Genomic DNA, 24,820 nt, shown 5'->3' on the forward strand with positions numbered 1-24,820 from the left:
GGGGGGGGGGGCGTTACGGCGGGGCGGCGCTCTTCTTTTTTGCCTGGGGCAGCAAAAAAGTTAGAGCCAGCCCTGTTGTCTTGATAAGTCTGCATCTTGACAAATGACTGAAACAGTAATAAGTGCCTTGGCTAAATGTGTTGACAGTCTAAAACTGCTTCCACACAGGGATCTGGAAGGGACAGAAGAGTTCTCCCACTGTACATCACAAACAGTTTCCTAGAGCAGCTCCAGTGTTGTTCTGTTCCATACAGATTTTTGTACCAGGTTCATCATTGTAGTCTCTGAGCACCTTCATTAAGCAACATGACTATGGTGAGATCCTAAGGCTACGTCCTCACTACGGGGAGGGGTCGATTTAAGATACGCAAATTCAGCTACGCGAATAGCGTAGCTGAATTCGACGTATCCGAGCCGACTTACCCCGCTGTGAGGACGGCGGCAAATCGACCTCCGCGGCTCCCCAGTCGACGGCGCTTACTCCTACCTGCGCTGGTGGAGTACAAGCATCGATTCGGGGATCGATTGTCGTGTCCCGATGAGACGCGATAATTCGATCCCCGAGAGATCGATTTCTACCCGCCGATTCAGGCAGGTAATGAAGACGTAGCCTAAGATACCTAGGATACTTCCCCAGGAATCCTAGCCCAAAACATACTTAATTGCACTGCCAGTGTGAGCACTGGTACACAAAGTATGGGGCGTATTCGGCTCTGCGGTATGAATGTTTGAAGACAGGCTTGCCTAATGTGTCTGCACATGTGTGAGCATGCCAACATACAGGTACACGCTGCAGTGTAGACATTCCCTAAGACTGCTATAAAGTTTTCTCTATTCACTTTAGTAAAAGTACAGTGCCTTGGAGGTCTTTGTCCAAAGCAATATTGATGACAGTTGATGGTATTATAGGCAATTGTGAGCTTTCCTTGTTCCACTCCAAGAGCCCAGAAGGACTTTACAGCCTTTTGATATCTTTACTCAGTTCTGAAATATGGACACTCTCATCACTCTTATTTGCCAGTGGCTGTTGGTCCACCTTTGCTCTGCTACCACTGCCACCTGCTCAGCTTCCCAATCTCCCTCTTTCTCTTAGTTTCCTTTTTCTGCCTCCCTACTCTTTCTTTTCTGCATTCTTCCACTCTCCACCATTCCTCCTCCCATTTCAACTCCAGTGAGTGCCCACCAAAAAACAAATCCCATATTTTTTGTGGGATAAATAAAACAATAGCCTGGTCACCCTTTTTCCTACCACAGTCAGCATGCGGACATAAAGTCCCAGCAACATCTAACAACAACTGCTGTCTTCTCCACAGGGCTTTCGGGGGATAGAGCTCCAAAAATCTCCCTCTGCCTCTCCTGCATCCTGTATTGGGTCCAACACTAGACATCCCAGAACTGTTTTCTATCAGAAAATGCAATGGCTTTATATGAACCATTTATCTTCCTGGCCCCATCATATCTGCCAGCCTCCAGTTTCTTTCCCTCTCCATCTACTCTGTCCTCTCCCCTTTTTACATTCCCTCCCTTCCTTCACTCAAGTCTGCTCTCCCTCAAAATTCACTTAAGCTTTATTTAATTTGGAATAAGAGTATTAATATTGATAAGCAAAAGGCACGTGTTACATCTTGTCTACATACAAACATAACATGGTATTATGTAACTTTTGTGCCCCCTTTCCCCTATTTCTCACTCCAAACTCATCCTTAATCTTTTTACTGGTTTCACTTGTTTTGTCCTGTCTTAAATTTACATTGCAAACTTTCAGTGGCTTAAACATTTCTGTTTTACAGGGACTTCTGGGCACGCAAAAGTAATACTGGTGTGAATTTAGAAGCCTAAACATTAATGTCGATATCCAGTTAACAGTGGATGATGCCTCAGAAGGCTGTATATTGTGGCTGTGTATTAGCCCAATTAAGATGGGTTAGACACAGGTATTAAGACTATTTTAGGTGAGCTTTCTTATGATGCCTCTCAGAAATGCCTTTAAAACTTAAAAAAAACCCACATTTGTTTTGGCGAAACATGTCATGACGTGACATTAGAATTAAAAATTAGGACAAAATTGTATATGAGGAATCCTTGCTGAAGTCATCAGATTCAACTCTTATATAACCAATGAATAATTAATTTGGAATAATATAGTTTTTCATTAGTAGATATCAATGTACTTAATAGAAGATTAGATTCTTTGAAGCCTATTTTGTTTTCTAATTGGAAATTGAGAATAAAGTTGCTTTGCAGTCTCTCAATACAGTGTTCCATCTGTTTGATCTATAACTGCCACGAGTGCCATGCAGACTACCATTTTATTAGCTTGTTTTTCATTCTTCTGATCAGGTCTAGGTTTTTTGGTTGTACTTCCTCTCTGAAAGCAATGGAGACAAATAATTGTATTTTGCGATGTCACTGGCATGGGTTGTTCTCTGTTTCCAGATGAAAGAAGGCTAGTGTCAGTTCTACATTGTTTCAGGAGAAACAGTTTAGATACCTTCTTGTTTTAGACTAGCTGCTTAATTTTTCAGATGCTAGCAGTTCTGCAAATCTAATTAATTCTTGAAGGTATTTCATATCTCAGAACCTTCCGTCTAGGCATGTCCTCTTCTGATACTGAGCAAAGTTCCTGTTCTTCTTGTTCCTATGTGGAGTCTAGTGTTTATTGAAAGATTTCACATACATATTTTAAATTAGTCCTGTGTCTTTTGTCACTTCAGTGCACAAGACCTTCCTCCATCTTTTTTCCTCAAGAGAAATTTTTTGTCTTCTGGATAAATAAAACCTATCCCGGAAGTGATCTGGTGCGTGGCTAATTTCAGTTCACATCATCAAAGGGTCAGCAGAATCAGTTCCTTGCGCATGCAATTAGAGAGGAAATTAACCTGTCAGGATTTATATAAAAGAAATGTCAGTGAAGCAGGGAGGAAAATGCAGAAGATTGGCTTCTTTAAAAAATTAACACTTAAAATATATGAAAAATGTAAACATGTTCACAAACAGGATTTAATTTTATGAAACTCCTTTGAGGTCCTTATTTTTAAATAAATAAATAAATGGAGATATCCTATTTCTTAGAACTGGAAGGGACTTTGAAAGGTCATAAAGTCCAGCCCCCTGCCTTCACTAGCAGGACCAAGTACTGATTTTGCCCCAGATCCCTAAGTGGCCCCCTCAAGGATTGAACTCACAACCCTGGGTTTAGCAGGCCAATGCTCAAACCATTGAGCTAATACACATTAAATTTTTAAGTTAAGCATTAAGAAAAAATGGTCAGAGGTCAAAGTTAAATGTTGTTAGTCACAACTTGGTTTGCTTTTAAAATTAGCTTTTTGTCTTCTCATTTTGAGAGTAACATGTATGACTTTTACTTTTTTGAAAGCTTGGGAACGACCAAAAAAGGGATTGGTCCAGTCTATTCTTCGAAAGCAGCTCGAAGTGGGCTCAGAATGTGTGATCTTGTTTCTGATTTTGGTGAATTTTCAGAGAGGTAATTCTAGTTTTATATTTGAAATGTAACCTTTCAAGCATAACTTTAGACTAACAGTATACGAATTATATTAATGGTATATTTTGGCATGTTCCAGATAAATATCTAATTTATATTCCAAAAAGTCTTAACTGGATGCATCTATCTGAATTTTCTTTTAATTGTGTAATCAAAAAGTAACTTTGTATCAAGAGGTGGTAAATCTTAAAATGTTGCTGAGCAAAATTATTGAAGAATTGTTTTTGCCTTTCAGATTCAAAGTGTTAGCTAACCAGTACAAAGCTATATATCCAACCTTAGAGATAGACCTTGAAGGGGAATTGAAAAAACTCAAGGTAAAACTATTTCTGTGTTACAACAAATTATTTAATTGTATGTGCTCTTATTGTGAATCCCTAGAAAGAAGATCATCAAACATTTTTGTGAGTTTTTATTTTGATAAATAACCCTCATATGCCTGATGATAAAATATCAATCATTTAAATAGATTTCTAGTTCTTATTTTAAGAAGACTGTCAGTCTTAATTTGTGCTCTGTTGGAACATTCTACTTCAGGAAGATTATTATAAATTAAAAAGGAATTGGGTGTTTAGAACACAAGTGTCACCTCACGTTTCTTCACATATATCAGCCAAAAAAGTAAGCATTAAAATTAGGGGACTTGAAAGCAACTTTGTTATGATGAAGAACAGGGAGAGAACTGAGAGTGACGTAAGCCTGAACTCTGCAGTTAATTGTTAGAATTCTAAAGAGACTTGAGCAAAGATTTTTATTACCAAACATCCACTAGAAAAAGTTATCCTTTTAGCAGTTTATTGGTTATCATTGGACCCAGTTTCCTAACACACAGATGAGTTGAAGAGTGGAGCATTTGGAGTTCTTCCCTTCCAGTTAACTGTAAAACTATGTAATTTTTTTATCTGTGGAATTCTGAGCCCTGTTGATGGAGAATCAGTTACATGTTGAAGGTTTTGTAATCCTTTCATTATACTTACATATGCACTAAATTTTGGGGGGTGGGGGAAGCCAATAGATCAACAGTTTACTGTGTGGAGTGGAGACATAAAAACATCACAGTGCCTGGGGGGAAATGACTTGTATTTACTATGCTTTTTACAGTGGTATACTAAAAAGTTGAAAGAGTAAAGCTGTGTGTTCCATGTAAACCAAATCATTAGTATGGGACAGCATCTATTCATACTCATGGGGGACAGGATGTATGCTCAGTACTAATCTGCATGTTACAAAATACTTAGTTCCTATAGGTAAGAGTAAGACAACCCCTCTCTCTATTAGCATAAATATAAAGAGACATTAGGCCATTGGCTCCAGATTGTCACTAATGGAATTTCAGAGAACTGGCTTTTGTGGGAAGTCTTTAACACTTGCAAATAAGATGCTGAATGTAATAAAAATGTTTCTTTTAAGCTACATGTTTGAGTATTAATGTGGTCTTTCAGATTTGTATTTGTAAAATATTCAAAATGCTGTGTTAAGAAATTTTGGATTAGATTTTCATTTTTTGCTTGCGTTTTTGTCCTTTTGGGAAGAGATCCTCATATCCATTATCTCTGCCCTCCGCCCCAATTACCAACACACAGTGCCCCTCACATCTTTCTGATCAAATAGAACTGGGTGATGACCAGCACCGCAGGGAAGCCCAGTATCTTTCTAGAATTGTCTAGGCAGGATTATTTCTGAATGTGTATCCCACTTCTTTATTTCCTCTGTGTCAAAGGAATGAGTGGGTTGTCAGTATGGGCAATAGCACTTGGACTGAAAATCAAACCTGGTTACTTATATGGCAGAGTGGTACTTATGAGGCCTCTGGCTGGCTTTATCATAGTGAAACGTATAACTAGAGTATATTGTACACCTAATCATTCTGGTTTATAACCTACTAATTAAACCCAATCTTTAAAAAGCCTTTTGTGTTACTTAGGGCTACATAGAAAGGATTAAACCAATGGTGAGGGATGGTGTTTATTTCATACATGAGGCTCTACGTGGACCACCAAAGAAAATCTTAGTAGAAGGTGCAAATGCAGCATTACTGGACATCGATTTTGGTAGGTATAACTTTTTCTGAGAAACATGGTGGTATGTATGTGCCATGAAAGGAAAATGTCTAGTGGCTGTGCCATGGTGCTCTTGTGGAAAATGTGTATTTGTATTATGAGGAAACACTAGACTTCCTATTTTAAGTCAGATTTTGACTCCACACTAAAATTCCCCCCCCCCCGCAAAAATACCAAACCATTCTTTGAGTTTTGGGTCTTAGAAAAAAGAGGTGTTAATTAAATTTAGGAAATTCTTCTAAAGCTTTTTGGAAGTCAGTAAAAGTATGCACACGAGGTCAGGATTTGGCCCATGGTTTGATTTTAAGAATAACTTGTTGAATGGTGTTGGTGTGATATTTGGCTAAACCAGTCACATGCAATTAACTAGTTACTTTGCATATAGCAGTCCTGTTAAAAAGCTGAGTCAATTACTATGGACTTTTCTTACCGTTTATAAAAGTCATATTTCATAGCTCACAGTTGTGGAGCAGAGCTATGAAAAGAACTGAGCTGGCTAGCAGTGATCTTTCTGTATACATTTATTTTACAGTATGACAAGATATTTTTAGTGTAATTACTAAAATACTTCAAAGTATGCAATATTACAGGCTTTTGTGAGCTTATTAAACTAAAGATAGTGGTTTTTTTTTACCTACATGGCTTATGAACTACCTACCTAAGAGAACTACTTTTCTCCATGCTATACCTCTAGATTTGAGATCGCAAATCCTGTATTTTCTTGGATGTTAATAGGTATAAATAGTAGTGTAGACAGTGACGCATTGCTTAGGCAAGAAGATTGAAGACACCCCTGAACCCTTAGGGTATGTATCCTACACAGCTCTCTATGAACCCAAGCAGTGCCAATCCATAGCCGTGTAGTGTTTCTCTGCCCTCCACCGCAGGGAAAGACTCCGTCAGTGTGGAAAGGCTCCAGCAGCTCCCTGTGGCGAGGAGAGGTTCCAGCAGTGGGGAACTGCGAGAGCCTTTTCTCCACTGCCTATCCCCCACCAGAGCCTTTCATGGCCATATGTAGCTACACACCACAGTGTGGACACTGCAGTTTGTAGTTACAGGTATGCTAATGCCAGTGGTGTGCAATGTAGACAGGTCTTCAATCTCCTTTCAAAATCCTCATATTTTTGCTGTGAGTGGACGTACTATGTAATAGAGACACAGACAATACTTTCTGGTGACTCATGCTAATTTTTGGCTTGCATGTCCCTTGAAAGTTGCTTCACTATCTGGGCTTGATCCTGTGCTAATTGATGTCAGGGTAAATCTCCTGTTGGTTTCAGTGGGGCAGGAATGCATATTGCACAGAAGAAAATTAGGAATTCATTAAATATGAAAAAGAGAACCTAACTGCAAACTGTATTCATTTTGGTGTTCTTCATAGCTTTACAAAATCCACCAATGAACTCTTCCCAATAAGTATGAAATTACCCTATATATGGTTAACTAACTTTAAAAATAATTTAAGGACCAGTGTGTTTTTCTTTCTCAGAAAGTGTGATAGCACTTTTCAGTTCTCTAATTTATTTATTTATTTTTAATTAGGGACGTATCCTTTTGTGACCTCTTCGAATTGTACAGTTGGAGGCGTTTGCACAGGTTTGGGCATGCCACCTCAGAATGTTGGGGAAGTATATGGAGTTGTAAAAGCATACACAACTAGAGTTGGAATTGGTGCCTTTCCTACAGAACAAGATAATGTAAGCATTACTCATATGATCAACAAGTGGGAAAATAACTGGATGTGTTTCATAGGTTTAGCCAGTAATACTCCTTCAAGCTAAGGGCATATTGTGGCCTGTATAAAACTATCCCCAGCATCAGATTCTGCATGAGACTTAGTGGCATTTCTTGCCTTAAAATACTTCTATGCTCTGAAAAGTAACTTCCTCAGTTAACAAATCTGCTGCCTGGGCACAGTGATCCATCTGTGCTTAGTTTATAAAGTTGTTGCATATTTTTTAGTTCTGCAGAACTGTTAATGCTGACAGAGAGGAAGATGAATTTTATTCTATCACATGCACCAGCAGCAAAATTGTAACTAAGGTCAAGTTGTAAAAAGGCAAGCTACCAAGAGTAAAGATTCTGCACCAAAAACAGCTTGCCTTTTTGATCCTCAGCTGAATTTGCAGCACTGGCAGTCTGATTGCCAAGTATCTCAGACTTCATTAAGCTTCATAACATTGTTGTGAAGAAATAGGTTAGGCATTACATAGCTGAATGAAAATGTAGTGTTGAGAAAATGGCTTGCTTAACTAGCATTCTTACATTTAAAAAAGAAAAGAAAAACCCACTAGCAATAGTAAGGGTACTTGTTTGTATTTTTATCTTGGTGGATAGTTTTGTGCATTATTGGGGGGGACTTTAAGGTTATTACAATATTCTGTTAGCTGTGCTAATACACATGAAAATCTTCCATCAGGAAATTGGAGAACTGCTGCAGAAACGAGGTAAGGAGGTTGGCGTGACCACTGGTAGAAAAAGAAGATGTGGCTGGTTGGATCTTGTGTTACTCAGATACGCCCACATGATTAATGGATTTACTGCGTGAGTATTCTGTGGTGCTGACGACAAATTGGCTTTCATATGTAGCATAACATGAATTATAGCAAATTGTACAGTTCCTAGTAAGTAACTCCTATGAAACTCTCACCAGCATTGGTAGAAAATGGTTCTATTCAAATGAATGCTATAAAAGTTTAATCAGCCTAAAAAGTTACATACCTTGGGTGTTAGCTTAGCAGTTGATTCCATCTCTTTTGTGCAAAGTGAGTGTGAATTGTGAACAATATATATGATACCTCCATCTTCCATACTTATGTTTTTTAAAGATCAGAACTTATATAAGACACTTCTCATTTTTGGGTCCAATGTGGTGTTTTAAGGTATATTCGAATGTACTAAAATACTTTGAATATTTGCACTAAAATATTGTGTAAACGTATAAAATAACCTTAGTCTACATTCCAACATGTATATTTTCTAAACTTGTTTCCAGCTTTTGTATGCGGATCCAAACACTTTAATATTAGTCTTACTTGTCAGTATAGTGTATAGTTAGTGCTAATGTCAGAAGACACTAGAAATATCACTAATTTGCAAGTTGTTTTTAAAAAATATACTTAACCATAACTTGTCAGTCTCAGATGGGATGTCCTGATATTCTGAACACATCTTTCACTTTTTTTTTCTCCCTGTCCCCACTCTTAGAAGTTGCTTCCCCATGATGTAGAATTTTTTTAACACACAACTAGCAGCAGAAATGGCTCTGAAAAATACATGTACAGAAAAACTGCATGGAGGTTAAAATACCTTTTCCCCTCCCCCCTTCCCTCCTCCCTCCCTGGAATTTGTGTTATCTGTCTATATTTCAGTGAGTCACCATACTTTTTTAAAGTTTTCCGTACCTGTCTCTCTAATAAAAGTAAAAAACGACTCGCTATTCATGCAGTTCCAAGAACTGTTTGCATTTGGTTCATGTTACTTAGCACTTCTCTCACCCTCCGCCCTCTTTATATTAAAAAAAAGCATCTGAGTGCACTTCATGATTCCAGAGCTGGGGAGCCTTAGTATATAATAGCCAATGGTACTAGATGCCAAGAAGTGGATATAAATGAATACAAATTTTTCAATTTAAAACTCTACAAATTACCTCTGAGAAATTTTGTAATTAAAAAAAAAAAAAATCAAGTAGCATTGAAATAAAGCTCAGATGAAACTGTTTGGTGTAACAGATGGACTAGTGTAGATGTAGATCTTTATTTACATCTTCCCATTCATTTTCCTTGTCCTTGCCTACTTTTGGACAAGTAACATTTATGGAGTTGCCCAGTTTTGGTTATCTGTGCATCTAGTTACATGTTTGAATAGTGCTTTTAATGTTTAATTTCAACTCTGTTCATATAACAGCTTGCTGAACAAATACATTAGAAGCCATTCATTAGACACACCTCAGGATAGTTTTATCTCATTTGAACTAAATTTATCCAAAATTAGTTAATGCTATCAGGGATTTGGAGCAATCAAATTTTTCAATTGCTCTGCTCCGGCTCCGCTCCGGCTCCGGGCACAAACCTACTGCTCTGCGCTCTAGCTCCGGGCTCTGCTCCAAAGCCCTGAATTCTATCACCACATATTTGTTACACAAAAAGTAAACAAAGCAACCTAAGTAATTACAATCATAGAAGATTAGGGTTGGAAGAGACCTCAGGAGGTCATCTAGTTCAATCTCCTGCTCAAAGCAGGAACAACCCCAACTAAATCATCCCAGCCAGGGCTTCATCAAGTTGGGCCTTAAAAACCTCTAAGGATGGAGATTCCACCACCTCCCTAGGTAACCCATTCCAGTGCTTCACCACCCTCCTAGTGAAATAGTTTTTCCTAATAGCCAACCTAGACCTTCCCCACTGCAACTTGAGACCATGGCTCCTTGTTCTGTTATCTGCCACCACTTAGAACAGCCTAGCTCCACCCTCTTTGGAACCCCCCTTCAGGTAGTTGAAGGCTGCTATCAAATCCCCCCCCCCCACACACACACACACATTCTTCTCTTCTGCAGACTAAATAACCCCAGTTCCCTCAGCCTCTCCTCCTAAGTCATGTGCCCCAACCCCCTATGCCCTCTGCTGGACTCTGCAATTTGTCCACATCCTTTCTGTAGTGAGGGGCCCAAAACTGGATGCAGTACTTCAGATGTGGCCTCACCAGTGCTAACTAGAGAGGAATAATCACTTCCCTCGATCTACTGCCAGTGCTCCCACTAATGCAGCCCAATATGCAGTTACCCTTCTTGGCAACAAGGACACACTTCTGACTCATATCCAGTTTCTCATCCACTGTAATTGTTCCATTAAAGCTGTAGACCATTCATTCTGTTTAAGAGGGGGGGAAATCTGTCCCTTGAATTATGATCTTATCATATTTGTGTGAAATTGGACCAGATCCTGAATTATGCCCTGAGGCTCCCATTGATTTCAATAGATTTTGTATCAATCCAACAGCTGCTTTGCTTGTATCTTACTTTATTGGATTGGACTTTGTTTTAAAACAATGAAAAAACAATAGAAACAACAACTTTGGTTATTAAACATACAAAAAATTATTCCTCATTTGATTCATAGTTGCTTTGGAGCTTAATATTTCATGTGACAAGTGGAAAGAAATGTAGTTAAGTTTTAGCCCAATAACTCAGAGTTTATAAAATGCCATTAACAGAGGAAGGGCTTGTTTTTGTGTTTTTTTTTTCTTTAAAAAAAAAAAATAGATTGGCTGTTATGAAATTGGATATCTTGGATGTATTTCCAGAAATCAAAGTTGGAGTTGCTTACATACTAAATGGTGAAATCATACCTTATTTTCCTGGTGAGTCTGTTTTATAATTACTGTGTTGAGCGGTCATATAATGTTCAGAGTGCTTTAAAAAGGGTGTATATGTAGATAAAACTTCTGTGCCTCGTGAGTTTGCGATTGCACAAGTGCCAAAGCCATACATGTCATCTCAATGAGTGCCTAAAAGGCATTCCCACTGCATCCTGTAGCTCTTCTATCTGCCAAATAATTTGCAGAAAAAATAATTTTAAAATGCCTAATTTTTTTTACTCTTGATACTATTTATTATTTTGCTACCTTTTAATTCATCCTGATTTATTACATGAATCTAACTGTACAAGTCTCAGAGGGAGGGAAGAATTAGAACTAATAAATTTAGATACTATAAATTATTCAAAGTACTATTTTTCCATGCATGGTAATATTGCATTTTTAAGGTTTAATATCTCCAGCTATAGATGGGTGCTTGTATGGGAATGGGAGAGCTAGGATTTTTCACTTTCTAGTATGTGTATAGTTCTAGTACTAAAGGGTCACAAGTTATTACCTGAAGAATGTTTGAAGCTGCTTAGGGGTTTTTAATGTTTTAATGAAGAACTGGCAAAGATTAATTAGTAGCAGTTGAGATAATCAAATGTAATTGCATGAATCATGTATAAGGATATCACTATCACATACGTGATGACTTAGAGATGTGATACAAAATGTTTTAAAGAAAAGCCTTAGAAACTCTACTTGATGACTTTTATCTCATGATTATTAAATATCTCCTTTGCATAGTTATTGATCAGCTTATTCTGGTATAGATTTGAATTTTGTTTTTTCTGCAGTCCACAATTCTTGACATCTGGGATGCGCTCCTCTCTGCAGTTCATGGAGGTGGATCAGAGTTTTAGAGCCTCATGGTCAGGCCACCCCCTCTCGATTCCTGCTTGCTTCTAGTTTCTGTTCCTCTGTGGCAGCATATGGATGGCGGGTTTTTACAGCTCCTGCCTTCACATCTGCCTAAAGGGGGTGTTTTTTTGTCAAAATTTGGGGCAGTAGTGAGCAGTGGTTTTCCTCCCTGCCCCTACTCCTCTAGGCCATTTTTAGCCAGATGTTAGAACACCCTGGAACATCAGCTGCAGTGCTCCATACTGGCTCCTCTGCAGCTTCCAGGTATGGTAGAGCAGTCTAAAAAGCAACAAATGAAATCCAAATGGTGCTGCATCTGTGAGACTGCAAGCTCAGCAGATGGTGAATTGTACTCAGCCTCTACCCACCTGAGCACCTGCAGCTCCAACATGGGAAAAATGGACCAGGAGTTTATGGGTAGAGCAGGGAAGAAGTCCAAGGATGAAGAGGACCTCAGTCAACTCTGGGTAGTCCTAGGGGCCCCTGGGGACCAGAAGGCAGACTTGCAGTGTACCCCATTCTAAAATTGGTCTAGAGCACCCTGGGAAAAGAAGCAGAGCTCAGAAGCACTCTCTATCCTTTCCAGTTTGGCCAGGAGGGCTTTGGAAAAGGTTTCCCTCCCACTTCCATGACAGAATCGGACCCAGCAGGCGAGGACTCAGAAAGAGCTCTCAGGAGAGGATTTCAGGCTCTTAGCAAGGCTAGCTGCAAAAGGCCTCACCAAAGCTGTGACAGAGCTTGTAAGCTCTCAAAGTAAGCTAAAAAAGCTAACAAATCAAAGTGTGAAAAGGGGAAGAAAAGGTGTAGAAGATCTAGGAGGTATGAATCCTCTGACTCCTCTTCCTTCCCCTCCTCCACAGAGAATGGTGAATTGTTGGGCTCTGTCTCCTATCAGGACCAGGGAAAGACTCAGCAAAGCTTTTTCCCCCTGAGAAATTGAAGGCCAATTCTACGAGTAAGCCTGTGAGCAAATTTCTCCCCTCAAAATCCTCCCCTGAGGCTGTGATTCTCCTATACTCCTCCTTTGAGGAAGTAATTGGGGATGAATGGGATAAGTCAGACAAGAGCAAGCACACTAACAGAAATGATCTTATGTTCTATAGGATCCAGGAACCAAAAGTCCTGAATACTGAGATACCAAAGGTGGTTGCTGCATAGTATCCCTGGTTAAATATATAGTTATCCCCTCAGAAGAGGAGTTCTAAAGACCCCACAGAGAGTGGCCTCCATTTTTTTCTCTCAAAGATTTTTTGAGGCCTTCTCAGCCTCCCTCAGGGCATTCCTAGCAGCTGCTTGCTTTGTGAGGGCATCTGTCTCCTGGCTGGAAGATCTCCGAGCCCTCAAGTATTGAAATCACCCTGACTTTGGCTCTATTTTAAAGAGAGCTTCCCTGGCAACAGCGTCGGGAAGCAATGACATTCTCGGACAAAGCCATGGCCTCCAGCTCAGTGACCAGGTGCCACCTATGGCTCCATTCCTCGAAGGTGGATAGCCACTTGAAGCAGGTTCTATGCTCTGCCAAATTCATGGGAACCCTTCTGAGAGAAGCTAGACAAGGTAGTGGCAGACAACGCTGCAAATCTAAACAGTCCTTTTGGATGCCACACCATACTTTTGAGAGAAAGTACAGGCTGGCCATCAGGCAAAGGCATTCCTTTCAGCCTTCATCCTTGTGGAAATAACAGCAAAGTGATAGCAGGTTCTCCAGAAGAAAGGCATGGAACCGGGGCTTGGGAGGAAAGCCCTGGAGGAATGGTTGCTTCCAGTGGGTCAGGAAGATGTATAGTGAGTCAGGAATACTCCAAGTTATGGGCTCCACCCCATCCGTTTTTCATCGAGTCCCCAATCTTGAATGACCTTGTAAAGTGCAGTCTAATCCAGAATGAGATTTCTCACCTCCTGGATATGGGAGTAATAGAGAGTGTTTCCTCAGAAGAAAGATTCTTGGGGTTCTACTCCATCTTCTTTATTGTTCAGAAGTGTATGGGGGAATCTGTTCTAGATATCACAAAACTCAACAAGTGGATAAAGAAAACAAAGTTCTGGATGGAGACCCTAACCTCTACAATGTCAGGCCAAGGGCCATTCTGACTTCAGTGAATCTGGTGGATGCATACTTCCACATCCCTATCAGACAGTGTCATTGCAGGTTTGTACGGTTTGCTTATGGAAGAAGGTATTATCAATATCTCTGATTCGGCTTGTCCTTGCCCCCCTGGGTCTTTACGAAGATGTTGGTGATAATCATAGCAAACTCAGATCACAGGGGATCCACATGTATCCCTTCCTGGATGACATCTTAACTAGAGCTCCATCCCCAGCAGCTGCACACAGAGCTACATCTCTGACCTTGAATCTACAGGCTCATGGCTTTATTATCAACGTCAAGAAAAGTTCCTTGAATCTGTCCACCCAAATAACTCACTTGGAAATGGACACAGACACTTTGATGGCAAGGATACATACATCTCTACAGAGATCCAGAAGATTCAAGACTTCTTCTCATTGTTTTAGAACTGCAAGAGGCCAGCCATTGCACCGAGCCTTCTTGGGCCCAATCACACATCAGGAGCCTTCAAGGCTTATAGATACATAGATTCTAGGACTGGAAGGGACCTCGAGAGGTCATTGAGTCCAGTCCCCTGCCCTCATGGCAGGACCAAATACTGTCTAGACCATCCCTGATAGACATTTATCTAACCTACTCTTAAATATCTCCAGAGATGGAGATTCCACAACCTCCCTAGGCAATTTATTCCAATGTTTAACCACCCTGACAGTTAGGAACTTTTTCCTAATGTCCAACCTAAACCTCCCTTGCTGCAGTTTAAGCCCATTGCTTCTTGTTCTATCCTTAGAGGCTAAGGTGAACAATTTTTTTCTCCCTCCTCCTTATGACACCCTTTTAGATACCTGAAAACTGCTATCATGTCCCCTCTGTCTTCTCTTTTCCAAACTAAACAAACCCAATTCTTTCAGCTTTCCTTCATAGGTCATGTTCTCAAGACCTTTAATCATTCTTGTTGCTCTTCTCTGGACCCTCTCCAATTTCTCCACATCTTTCTTGAAATGCGGTGCCCAGAACTGGACACAATACTCCAGTTGAGGCCTAACCAGCGCAGAGTAGAGGGAAGAATGACTTCTCGTGTCTTGCTCACAACACACCTGTTAATACATCCCAGAATCATGTTTGCTTTTTTTGCAACAGCACCACACTGTTGACTCATATTTAGCTTGTGGTCAACTATAACCCCTAGATCCCTTTCTGACGTACTCCTTCCTAGACAGTCTCTTCCCATTCTGTATGTGTGAAACTGATTGTTCCTTCCTAAGTGGAGCATTTTGCATTTGTCTTTGTTAAACTTCATCCTGTTTACCTCAGACCATTTCTCCAATTTGTCTAGATCATTTTGAATTATGACCCTGTCCTCCAAAGCAGTTGCCATCCCTCCCAGTTTGGTATCATCTGCAAACTTAATAAGCGTACTTTCTATACCAATATCTAAGTCGTTAATGAAGATATTGAACAGAGCCAGTCCCAAAACAGACCCCTGCAGAACCCCACTTGTTATGCCTTTCCAGCAGGATTGGGAACCATTAATAACAACTCTCTGAGTACGGTTATCCAGCCAGTTATGCACCCACCTTATAGTAGCCCCATCTAAATTGTATTTGCCTAGTTTATCAATAAGAATATCATGTGAGATGGTATCAAATGCCTTACTAAAGTCTAGGTATACCCACATCCACAGCTTCTCCCTTATCCACAAGGCTCGTTATCCTATCAAAGAAAGCTATCAGATTGGTTTGACACGATTTGTTCTTTACAAATCTATGCTGGCTATTCCCTATCACCTTACCACCTTCCAAGTGTTTGCAGATGATTTCCTTAATTACTTGCTCCATTATCTTCCCTGGCACAGAAGTTAAACTAACTGGTCTGTAGTTTCCTGGGTTGTTTTTATTTCCCTTTTTATAGATGGGCACTATATTTGCCCTTTTCCAGTCTTCTGGAATCTCTCCCGTCTCCCATGATTTTCCAAAGATAATAGCTAGAGGCTCAGATACCTCCTCTATTAGCTCCTTGAGTATTCTAGGATGCATTTCATCAGGCCCTGGTGACTTGCAGGCATCTAACTTTTCTAAGTGATTTTTAACTTGTTCTTTTTTTATTTTATCTGCGAAACCTACCCCCTTCCCATTAGCATTCACTAGGTTAGGCATTCCTTCAGACTTCTCGGTGAAGACCGAAACAAAGAAGTCATTAAGCATCTCTGCCATTTCCAAGTTTCCTGTTACTGTTTCTCCCTCTTCACTGAGCAGTGGGCCTACCCTGTCTTTGGTTTTCCTCTTGCTTCTAATGTATTGATAAAAAGTCTTCTTGTTTCCCTTTATTCCCGTAGCTAGTTTGAGCTCATTTTGTGCCTTTGCCTTTCTAATCTTGCCCCTGCATGCCTGTGTTGTTTGCCTATATTCATCCTTTGTAATCTGTCCTAGTTTCCATTTTTTATATGACTCCTTTTTATTTTTTAGATCATGCAAGATCTTGTGGTTAAGCCAAGGTGGTCTTTTGCCACATTTTCTCTCTTTCCTAACCAGCGGAATAGCTTGCTTTTGGGCCCTTAATAGTGTCCCTTTGAAAAACTGCCAACTCTCCTCAGTTGTTTTTCCCCTCAGTCTTGATTCCCATGGGACCTTACCTATCAGCTCTCTGAGCTTACCAAAATCCGCTTTCCTGAAATCCATTGTCTCTATTTTGCTGTACTCCCTTATACCCTTCCTTAGAATTTCAAACTCTATGATTTCATGATCACTTTCACCCAAGCTGCCTTCTACTTTCAAATTCTCAATGAGTTCCTCCCTATTTGTTAAAATCAAGTCTAGAACAGCTTCCCCCCAGTAGCTTTTTCAACCTTCTGAAATAAAAAGTTATCTGCAATGCAGTCCAAGAATTTGTTGGATAGTCTGTGCCCCGCTGTGTTATTTTCCCAACATATATTTGGATAGTTGAAGTCCCCCATCACTACCAAATCTTGGGCTTTGGATGATTTTGTTAGTTGTTTTAAAAAAAAAAAAAGCCTCATCCACCTCTTCCACCTGGTTAGGTGGCCCGTAGTAGACTCCTAGCATGACATCACCCTTGGTTTTTTACCCCTTTTAGCCTAACCCAGAGACTCTCAACACTTCCATCTCCTATGTCCATCTCCAGCTCAGTCCAAGTGTGTACATTTTTAATATATAAGGCAACACCTCCTCCCTTTTTCCCCGTCTATCCTTCCTGAGCAAGCTGTACCCATCCACACCAACATTCCAATCATGTGTATTATCCCACCAAGTTTCAGTGATGCCAACAATGTCATAGTTGTATTTATTTATTAGCACTTCCAGTTCTTCCTGCTTATTACCCATACTTCTCGCATATGTATATAGGCATCTAAGATACTGGTTCGATCTTGCCTCCCAGTTTTGCCCTGACCTTCCTTTCTCTCTGCCACTATAGCCCACACTCCCTCTTGTTTCCGACCCATCTCCCAGGTCTCCATGTTCCCCACTTACCTGTGGGCTTTGCTCACCTGTCCCCATCGAACCTAGTTTAAAGCCCTCCTCACTAGGTTAGCCAGTCTGTGCCCAAATAGGGTCTTTCCTCTCCTCAAAAGGTGAACACCATCTCTGCCTAGCAGTCCTTCCTCGAATAGCATCCCGTGGTCAAGGAAGCCAAAGCCCTCCTGGCGACACCATCTTCGCAGCCAGGCATTCACCTCCATGATGCATCTGTCTCTGCCCGGGCCCCTACCTTTGACAGGAAGAATCGAAGAGAATACCACCTGCGCTCCAAACTCCTTCACCCGTACTCCCAGAGCCCTGTAGTCACTCTTGATCCGCTCAGTGTCACACCTCACAGTATCATTTGTGCCCACATGGATGAGTAGCATGGGGTAGTAGTCAGAGGGCTGGATAATCCTCGACAATGCCTCCGTAACATTTCAGATATGGGCCCCCGGCAGGTAGCATACCTCCCGAGATGAAATGTCAGGGCGACAGATGGGCGCCTCTGTCCCCCTCAGCAGAGAGTCTCCGACCACTTCATCTGAAATGTATGGTACTACTTCCCGGAATGCTTGAAAGATCAAGTTCCGGCACAGGTGATCAACTCCTTAAAATGGTAGTCAGCCCAGGGCAGTGTCTGCAAGGGCGCTCATATGCCTTCCAGATTCCCCTGAACCTCACAACTAGTGCCAACCTGGAGGGCTGGGGAACACCCTTGGGGTCCCAACCAGCTCCAGGCATCTGGAACCTGGAGGAAGGGACCTATAACATAAGCCTTTTAGAACTGAGAGCTGTCAAGCTGGTGCTACAAATGTTCCAGTCCAGCCTAGAGGGGAACCAGTACTGATTAGGTCAGAAAACACCATCACGGTCACACATGTGTATGACCAAGGTGTTAGCAAGAAGGGCAGTGCTACATGCTGAAGCAAAGGAAATCATGCAGTGGGCAGAACATTCTCTCCTCTCCCTCAGGGCAGTTCACATAAAGGGAGATCTGAACCAGAAGGTGGACTGGCTCAACAGGCACAAGGTGAACAACTCCAAATGGTGTATGAATCAGGAAGTCTTCAAGTTAATTGTCCAGTCATTCAGTCTGCTCTCAACCAACCTATTCACAAATCACATAAACCCAAAGAGACTTAAGTACTTCACTAGGGAAGTAGACCCCAGCTTCCCTGAAGACAGATACCCAATCACACAAATGGCCACAGGGCCTCCTCTATGCATTTCCACCCTTCTCATTATTAGGGAAGGCGGTCTAGAAAATAAAATGAGAACAGGTGACAGTAATATTGGTAACACCCCATTGGTCAAGGAGACCCTGGTTTTCGGACCTGAGAGCTGAAATTGGGACCACCACTTCAGCTCCCAAAGAGACAAGACAACCTCTCACAAGGTCCTCTTCTTCATCTGTAACCAAATTGGCTGCATCTTACAGCCTGGTTATTGAAAGGGAAGCAGTGGTCTCATTATTCTCCAAAGCCATCAGAACACTTCTTCTGAAGTGAATCCCCAGGTAGCCAGATTGCTTAGGGCGATCCGATTATCCAAGCCAGCAATTAGACCTTTTTTTTTCTCTCTCAAGTGGGCCACTTGTACTGAGAGCTCTGACAAACGGTCCCTTGGTTTTCTTGACGTCAATTTGTCAGCATTTTATTTGTCCATCACAACTTGCTTTCTGATAGCCATCGCGCCCGCCAGACAAGTGTTGGAGCTGTCAGCGCGCTCTATGCAGGAATCTTACTGCGTTTTTCATGAGGACAAGATGGTGTTCAGAACTCAGAAATCATTTTTCCCTGAAGGTGAGGTGGTTTTTCCACTCTTCCCAAGAGGTGATTCTACCTTCATTCTGTCCAAGGTCACAGCATCTCACTGAGGAGATGTGGCACAGCTTAGATGGCCAAAGGGCTCTGAAAATTTACCTCAAACGTACAGGGTCCACAAGGAGATCAGGTGTTCTGTTTGTATCCTTTCAGTCAAAATTCCAAGGACTCAGAGCTTCCAAGTCGTCTATTGCTTGGTGGGTTAGACTATGCATTGTGGAAACATACCAGGCATCAGAGATTCTGGTTCTAGAAGGAATCCGGGCACACTCCATGTGATCCCTGATGACTGGTAGGCAAAAAGAGGTAATGAATTCACAGTGGAAATTTGTAAGGTGCCCACCAGGTCAAATGCTGCCACCTTTACCACGCACTGCACATCCTATTCTCTGCAGAGGCATCCTTTAGTAGGAAAGTGTTGTAGGTGCTTGCCCGGATATGATTTTGGCCTTTGAGCAAATATTTAGAGATGGGTAGGGATACAGTTTTCCCTTTTCTGACCTTTTTCTATAACCCTCTCTACATCTGTTCACTGCTCGCTACTTCCCAGACATCAGGAATTGTGGGAGATGCTGGGATGCGGAACGGAGAATGTCTTACTGATAATTTCCTTTCTGCTAGCAGCATCTCCCACAATTCTATTCACCATGGATGGCTCATGAGTCAAGAGTCCGATATTAAGCAGAATTGTTACCATAAGACCATCTTCCTTGGTCTAATGTACATAGTTATTTTGTTATCACTAGAATGTTTGTTAATAATGTTATGAAAGTTTTACAGCTGGGGAATATCTCATCTGGAGGCAAGCAGGAGCTAAGGGGGCATGGCCAGAACGTGTGGGTCCAAAACTCTGATCCGCCTCCATGAGTTGCAGTGAGGAGAGCAGGCCAGACATCAAGAATTGTGGGAGACATTGCTAGCAGAAAGGAAATTATTGGCAAGAAATTTTCTGTTCCTTTTCTAGAGAACAAAGCAATAATGCCAGTAACAAACTAATAAAATTTACCTATTCAGGAATTCTGCGCTATTATGGGCATCTAGCTAGTGTAGGGGCTTTTTTTTTGTTGTTGTTGCTGTCCCCATAGCACGTTCTCATTGATGTAGTTGACAAATAGTATATTTAGTTAACTTTGCTGGTATTTGGACAGGACAAAGACAGTTGTCTTGTCTGGTCAAGATCTGGCTGGTTTTCAAAAGTACTCAGCATTGGCCTTACTGAATTCTTCTGAAAACCTGGGAATACATGAGCAGTTCTTTAAAATGTGCTTTATTTCTCCAAAAGGCATGATGTAATTCTTTTAAGTTGGTCTATTTTGACATCCAGACCTTCCTATAAAATTTCAAAATATAAGAATATGAAGTGAAATCCCTAACATGCATTAACTTCACTGCACCTTTATTCACCTGGGAACATAAGAACGGCCATACTGGGTTAGACCAAAGGTCCATCAAGCCCAGTATCCTGTCCTCTGTCAGTGGCCAATGACAGGTGCCCCAAAGGGAATGAACAGACAGGTTATCATCAAGTGATCCATGCCCTGTCACCCAATTCCAGCTTCTGGCAACCAGAGGCTAGGGACACCATTTCTGCCCATCCTAGCTAACAGCCATTGATGGACCTGTCTTCCATGAATCTATCTAGCTCCCTTTTCAACCCTGTTATAGTATTGGCTTTCACAACACCCTCTGGCAAGGAGTTCTAGAGGTTGACAGTGCGTTGCGTGAAAAAATACTTTCTTGTGTTTGTTTTAAATCTGCTACCTATTAATTTCATTTGATGGCCCCTTGTTCTTGTATTATGAGAAGGAGTAAATAACACTAAAGATGATTTCAGAGAACTATGCATAATGACGCCAAGATCTTTCTTGAGTGGTAACAGCTAATTTAGACCCCATTCTTGTATATGTATAGTTAGGATTATGTTTTCCAATGTGCATTACTTTGCATTTATCAACATTACATTTCATCTGCCATTTTGTTGCCCGGTCACCCGGTTTTGTGAGATCCTTTTGTAGCTCTTCGCAGTCTGCCTGGGACATAACTATCTTGAGTAGTTTTGTATCATCTGCAAATTTTGCCACCTCGCTGTTTACTCTTTTTTCCAGATCATTTATGAATATGTTAAATAGGACTGGGCCCAGTACAGATCCCTGGGGGACACCACTATTTACCTCTCTCCATTCTGAAAACTGACCATTTATTCCTACCCTTTGTTTCCTATCTTTTAACCAGTTACCAATCCATGAGAGAACCTACCCTCTTATCCCATGACTGCTTATTTTGCTTAAGAGCCTTTGGTGAGGGACCTTGTCAAAGGCTTTCTGAAAATCTAAATACGCTATATCCACTGGATCTCCTTTGTCCGCATGCTTGCTGACCCCCTCAAAGAATTCTAGTAGATTGGTGAGGCATGATTTCCCTTTACAAAAACCATGTTGACTATTTCCCAACAAATTATGTTCATCTATGTGTCTGACAATTTTGTTCTTTACGATCGTTTCAACCAATTTGCCTGGTACTGAAGTGAGGCTTACTGGCCTTTAGTTGCCAGGGTCACTTCTGGAGCCCTTTTTAAAAATTGGCGTCACATTAGCTATCCTCCTGTCATTTGGTACAGAAGCTGATTTAATATGACAGTTAATAGTCCTGCAATTTCACATTTGAGTTCCTTCAGAACTCTTGAGTGAATACCATCAGGTCCTGGAGCTGGGCTCACATATGGAAAATAGGAGTGTTGCAGTGTGTTCTAAATGTTAACAGACTTGGATTCTTTTAACTTCATAGGGTAAGTGAGTTTCTGAGATGAGGGCTCTTCACTGAGAATGTCTCACCTACAGTGTTCTTCCATTTAATCCAGAGGGCTACTAGCTCAAGTGCCTCAGCTGATCTCAGTTGCAATGTGTCTCACTCGAAGTGGAGGATAAGTCCCAACATTTTGCAACAATATACAAGTCTGTTTTTAATACCAGTGCTGTGGTGAAATACTGGTATATAGAGGATGGCGGGCACATTAAATCTGAATTTGTGTTTAGAGTGGGTTAGATTCCAACATAAGAGAACTTTCTACTATGTAATAAGCTCTTAAGTATTGAACAATAGACACCCATGGCTTAAAATAATGTAGGCCAATGTCTGACTCCATATCAGGGAGAGCTACTGAAATCTACTCCTGATTAAAAGAATTCCCATTATTTCACCACCTTTAAACTATGGGTCATTTCACACTATTGTGCTTGCAGTATTTCTCAAGCTCAGGCAATATTAAGCAAGCTCCTTTTCTGAGGTCACCGTCAGTAAAACAAGATGCTTGATAAAATGACTTCTAGCTGTATGTTTGGTTCTGTAAAAATATACAGAACTTCTGTATAATTTAATGTTCACTGTATAAGTACTTATTCTTTGTTTCCTCAGCAAACCAGGAAGTCTTAAATAAAGTAGAGGTTCAGTATGAGACATTCCCAGGATGGGACACAGACATATCAAATGCAAGAACATTTGATGAACTGCCTGTAAATGCACAGAACTATGTTCGCTTTATAGAAATGGAGCTTGGCATTCCTGGTAAGTAAAGCAAACTTTCCTGCTTCAAGAAACCTATCTGAAATAGAAATAACTTAAATTTAACTCCCTTGACCTTCAGATGCTAAAAATAACTTAATGAGCACCCAGAGTGCTCGAATAAGCTTTAAAGTGACTCTTTTGTACTTGGACATTTTAATGCTGAGCCTCATTTTAGCTGCAGAATCTAAAAGATCAACCTTTAAAATGTTTTCAGTATATATGTGTAGTCTAAATTTGCAGTGCTGGGTTATCATAATTTGCCAACTGATTTTGAGTACTGACATGCACACTGTTCTGTTTGCATGTTTGTTTTAAAAAACAACACTTGTTTGCAATAGGAAAAATCCTATTTGTAGGACTTGGAAAACAGAAAAGCTGAATGCAATATTTGATTAGTCACTCTTATTATACTAGTAAGGATTCAGTGCTGCCACCCTTATGTTTAATTATCAATATTTTCTTCTGTGAGTAGTCTATTGACTTCATTGGGACTTACTCAGAAGTAAGACACTAAATCAGCCTAAGGAGGGCAGCATATTGTCCTAAACTAGTACTGAATTATTTACTCTGAGAAAAGATGGTTTTAGGATCAAAGGATAGGACTAGACACTGGGAGATGGGAGTTGTATTCCTGGTTCTGTTACAGAATGTTACTTTTCAGCAAATCACTTAACTTCTATATGCTTAGTTTCCCCTCTGTAAAACTGATATTTCCATATTTTAGAAGGGTTTTGAGAATTTATTATTTTAGGCCATTCTCCATTTGAAGTCAGTGGCTCAAGGTCAGGCACTTGAGTGCTTCAGGATCTGTGAATGTGGTGCTGCTACAGAAATGCAAAATGTCATTCTCTAATAGCAATTATCAATTCTATCAGTGCAACATATTCTTCTACATCGGCCATAGAACTTTTTTTTTTTTTTTTTCCTTTACCAGAATGTCATGCTTTGAGTTTGAATTCCTCTATGGTAAAACAGTGCAAACTATTTTGTTATCCTTTCCTTTTTTGCAGTTAAATGGATTGGAGTAGGGAAATCCAGAGAGTCAATGATCCACATGTTTTAAAGATTTCAGATGCGTGGAAGAAAGCACACTCCTCAATAAGACTGCTTAGTCTTACATGTATTATTAGTAGCCTACAAAGTGAAGATGTTGGAAGGATAGATCTTGCATGGAAAGAAATGCTAGAGTTGGTCTCCCAAACTGATTGCTACTCCTGAAAGACTTTGACCTCTACCTATATCAGCTCTCTATCCAACTGGCAATATCTCCAGGACACTTGCCATTACTGTTATACATGGTGCCACCAGACTTTTCTTTATCATCTAGTATTTACTTCATAACATAATCCTTGATGTTTGAAAATGGAAGGTAACATTATTTTCCTGACTTTGTCTTGATTGTCATATCCATGCTTCTGGCGGTGTTACTTCCCTGAAATCTTAACCAGTAAAAATAATGCAGTTTTGCACAAATGGTTTTACATCCTCATTATTTGTACTCCTAAATATGTTGTATTCTTTATGGCTGCTGTTGTAGTGAGTGATTAAAGAGGGATTCTGATGATTTTATAATGCTATAAACATTGTCTAAACTCTGTGTGAGATGGTTTTTGTTCAAAAAAAAGTTGTGATTTGAGTTGTTGGGAGTGTGCAAGGGGCTCTTAAGACAAGTTTACAGAAAATGTGCAAAAAACTAAATTTGATATTGTATAAAGTTATGAACTATTCTGATTTAATTTTTTTAAATATTAATTTTAAAACAATTTTCTGCACTTCTCTACTTTGAGTGCATATTAAAGTAAAGTAAATCTCTTGCTAATTAGAAGGAATCATGTTTATTCATATGTTTAAAGTTTTAATCTTTAGGTGCAACTTTAAATTTCTTCTGTGTCAATAATTAGAACTGTTTTTGACTTCACAACTAGGCAAAGGCACTGTAGAAATTATAAAAGGAAAACTATTAGGGCTGTCAAGTGATTAAAAAGATTAATCGTGCGATTAAAGTTAATCGTGCTTAATAGTGATAAACAGAATACCATTTATCAATATTTTTGGATTTTTTCAAATATTGATTTCAATTACAACACAATACAAAGTGTGCAGTGCTC

General features: G+C 40.3%; 1 protein-coding gene across 1 annotated transcript in view; it reads left to right on the forward strand.

Moving 5' to 3' along the window:
* Positions 1-24,185, forward strand: part of ADSS2 (adenylosuccinate synthase 2) — a 61,159-nt gene extending 36,974 nt beyond the window's left edge. Inside the window, exons 6-13 of the mRNA XM_024210258.1 lie at positions 3,377-3,484; positions 3,738-3,819; positions 5,427-5,553; positions 7,105-7,259; positions 7,982-8,106; positions 10,823-10,920; positions 22,563-22,712; positions 23,723-24,185. Of these exons, the coding sequence (XP_024066026.1) occupies positions 3,377-3,484; positions 3,738-3,819; positions 5,427-5,553; positions 7,105-7,259; positions 7,982-8,106; positions 10,823-10,920; positions 22,563-22,712; positions 23,723-23,775 (898 nt within the window). The 3' untranslated portion in view covers positions 23,776-24,185. The remainder of the gene's footprint in view (positions 1-3,376; positions 3,485-3,737; positions 3,820-5,426; positions 5,554-7,104; positions 7,260-7,981; positions 8,107-10,822; positions 10,921-22,562; positions 22,713-23,722) is intronic.
* Positions 24,186-24,820: the final 635 nt, after the last annotated feature.

The sequence above is a fragment of the Terrapene carolina genome, unplaced genomic scaffold, assembly GCF_002925995.2.
Source record: "Terrapene carolina triunguis isolate 2854851 unplaced genomic scaffold, T_m_triunguis-2.0 Scaffold85, whole genome shotgun sequence".
NCBI lineage: Eukaryota > Metazoa > Chordata > Testudines > Emydidae > Terrapene > Terrapene triunguis.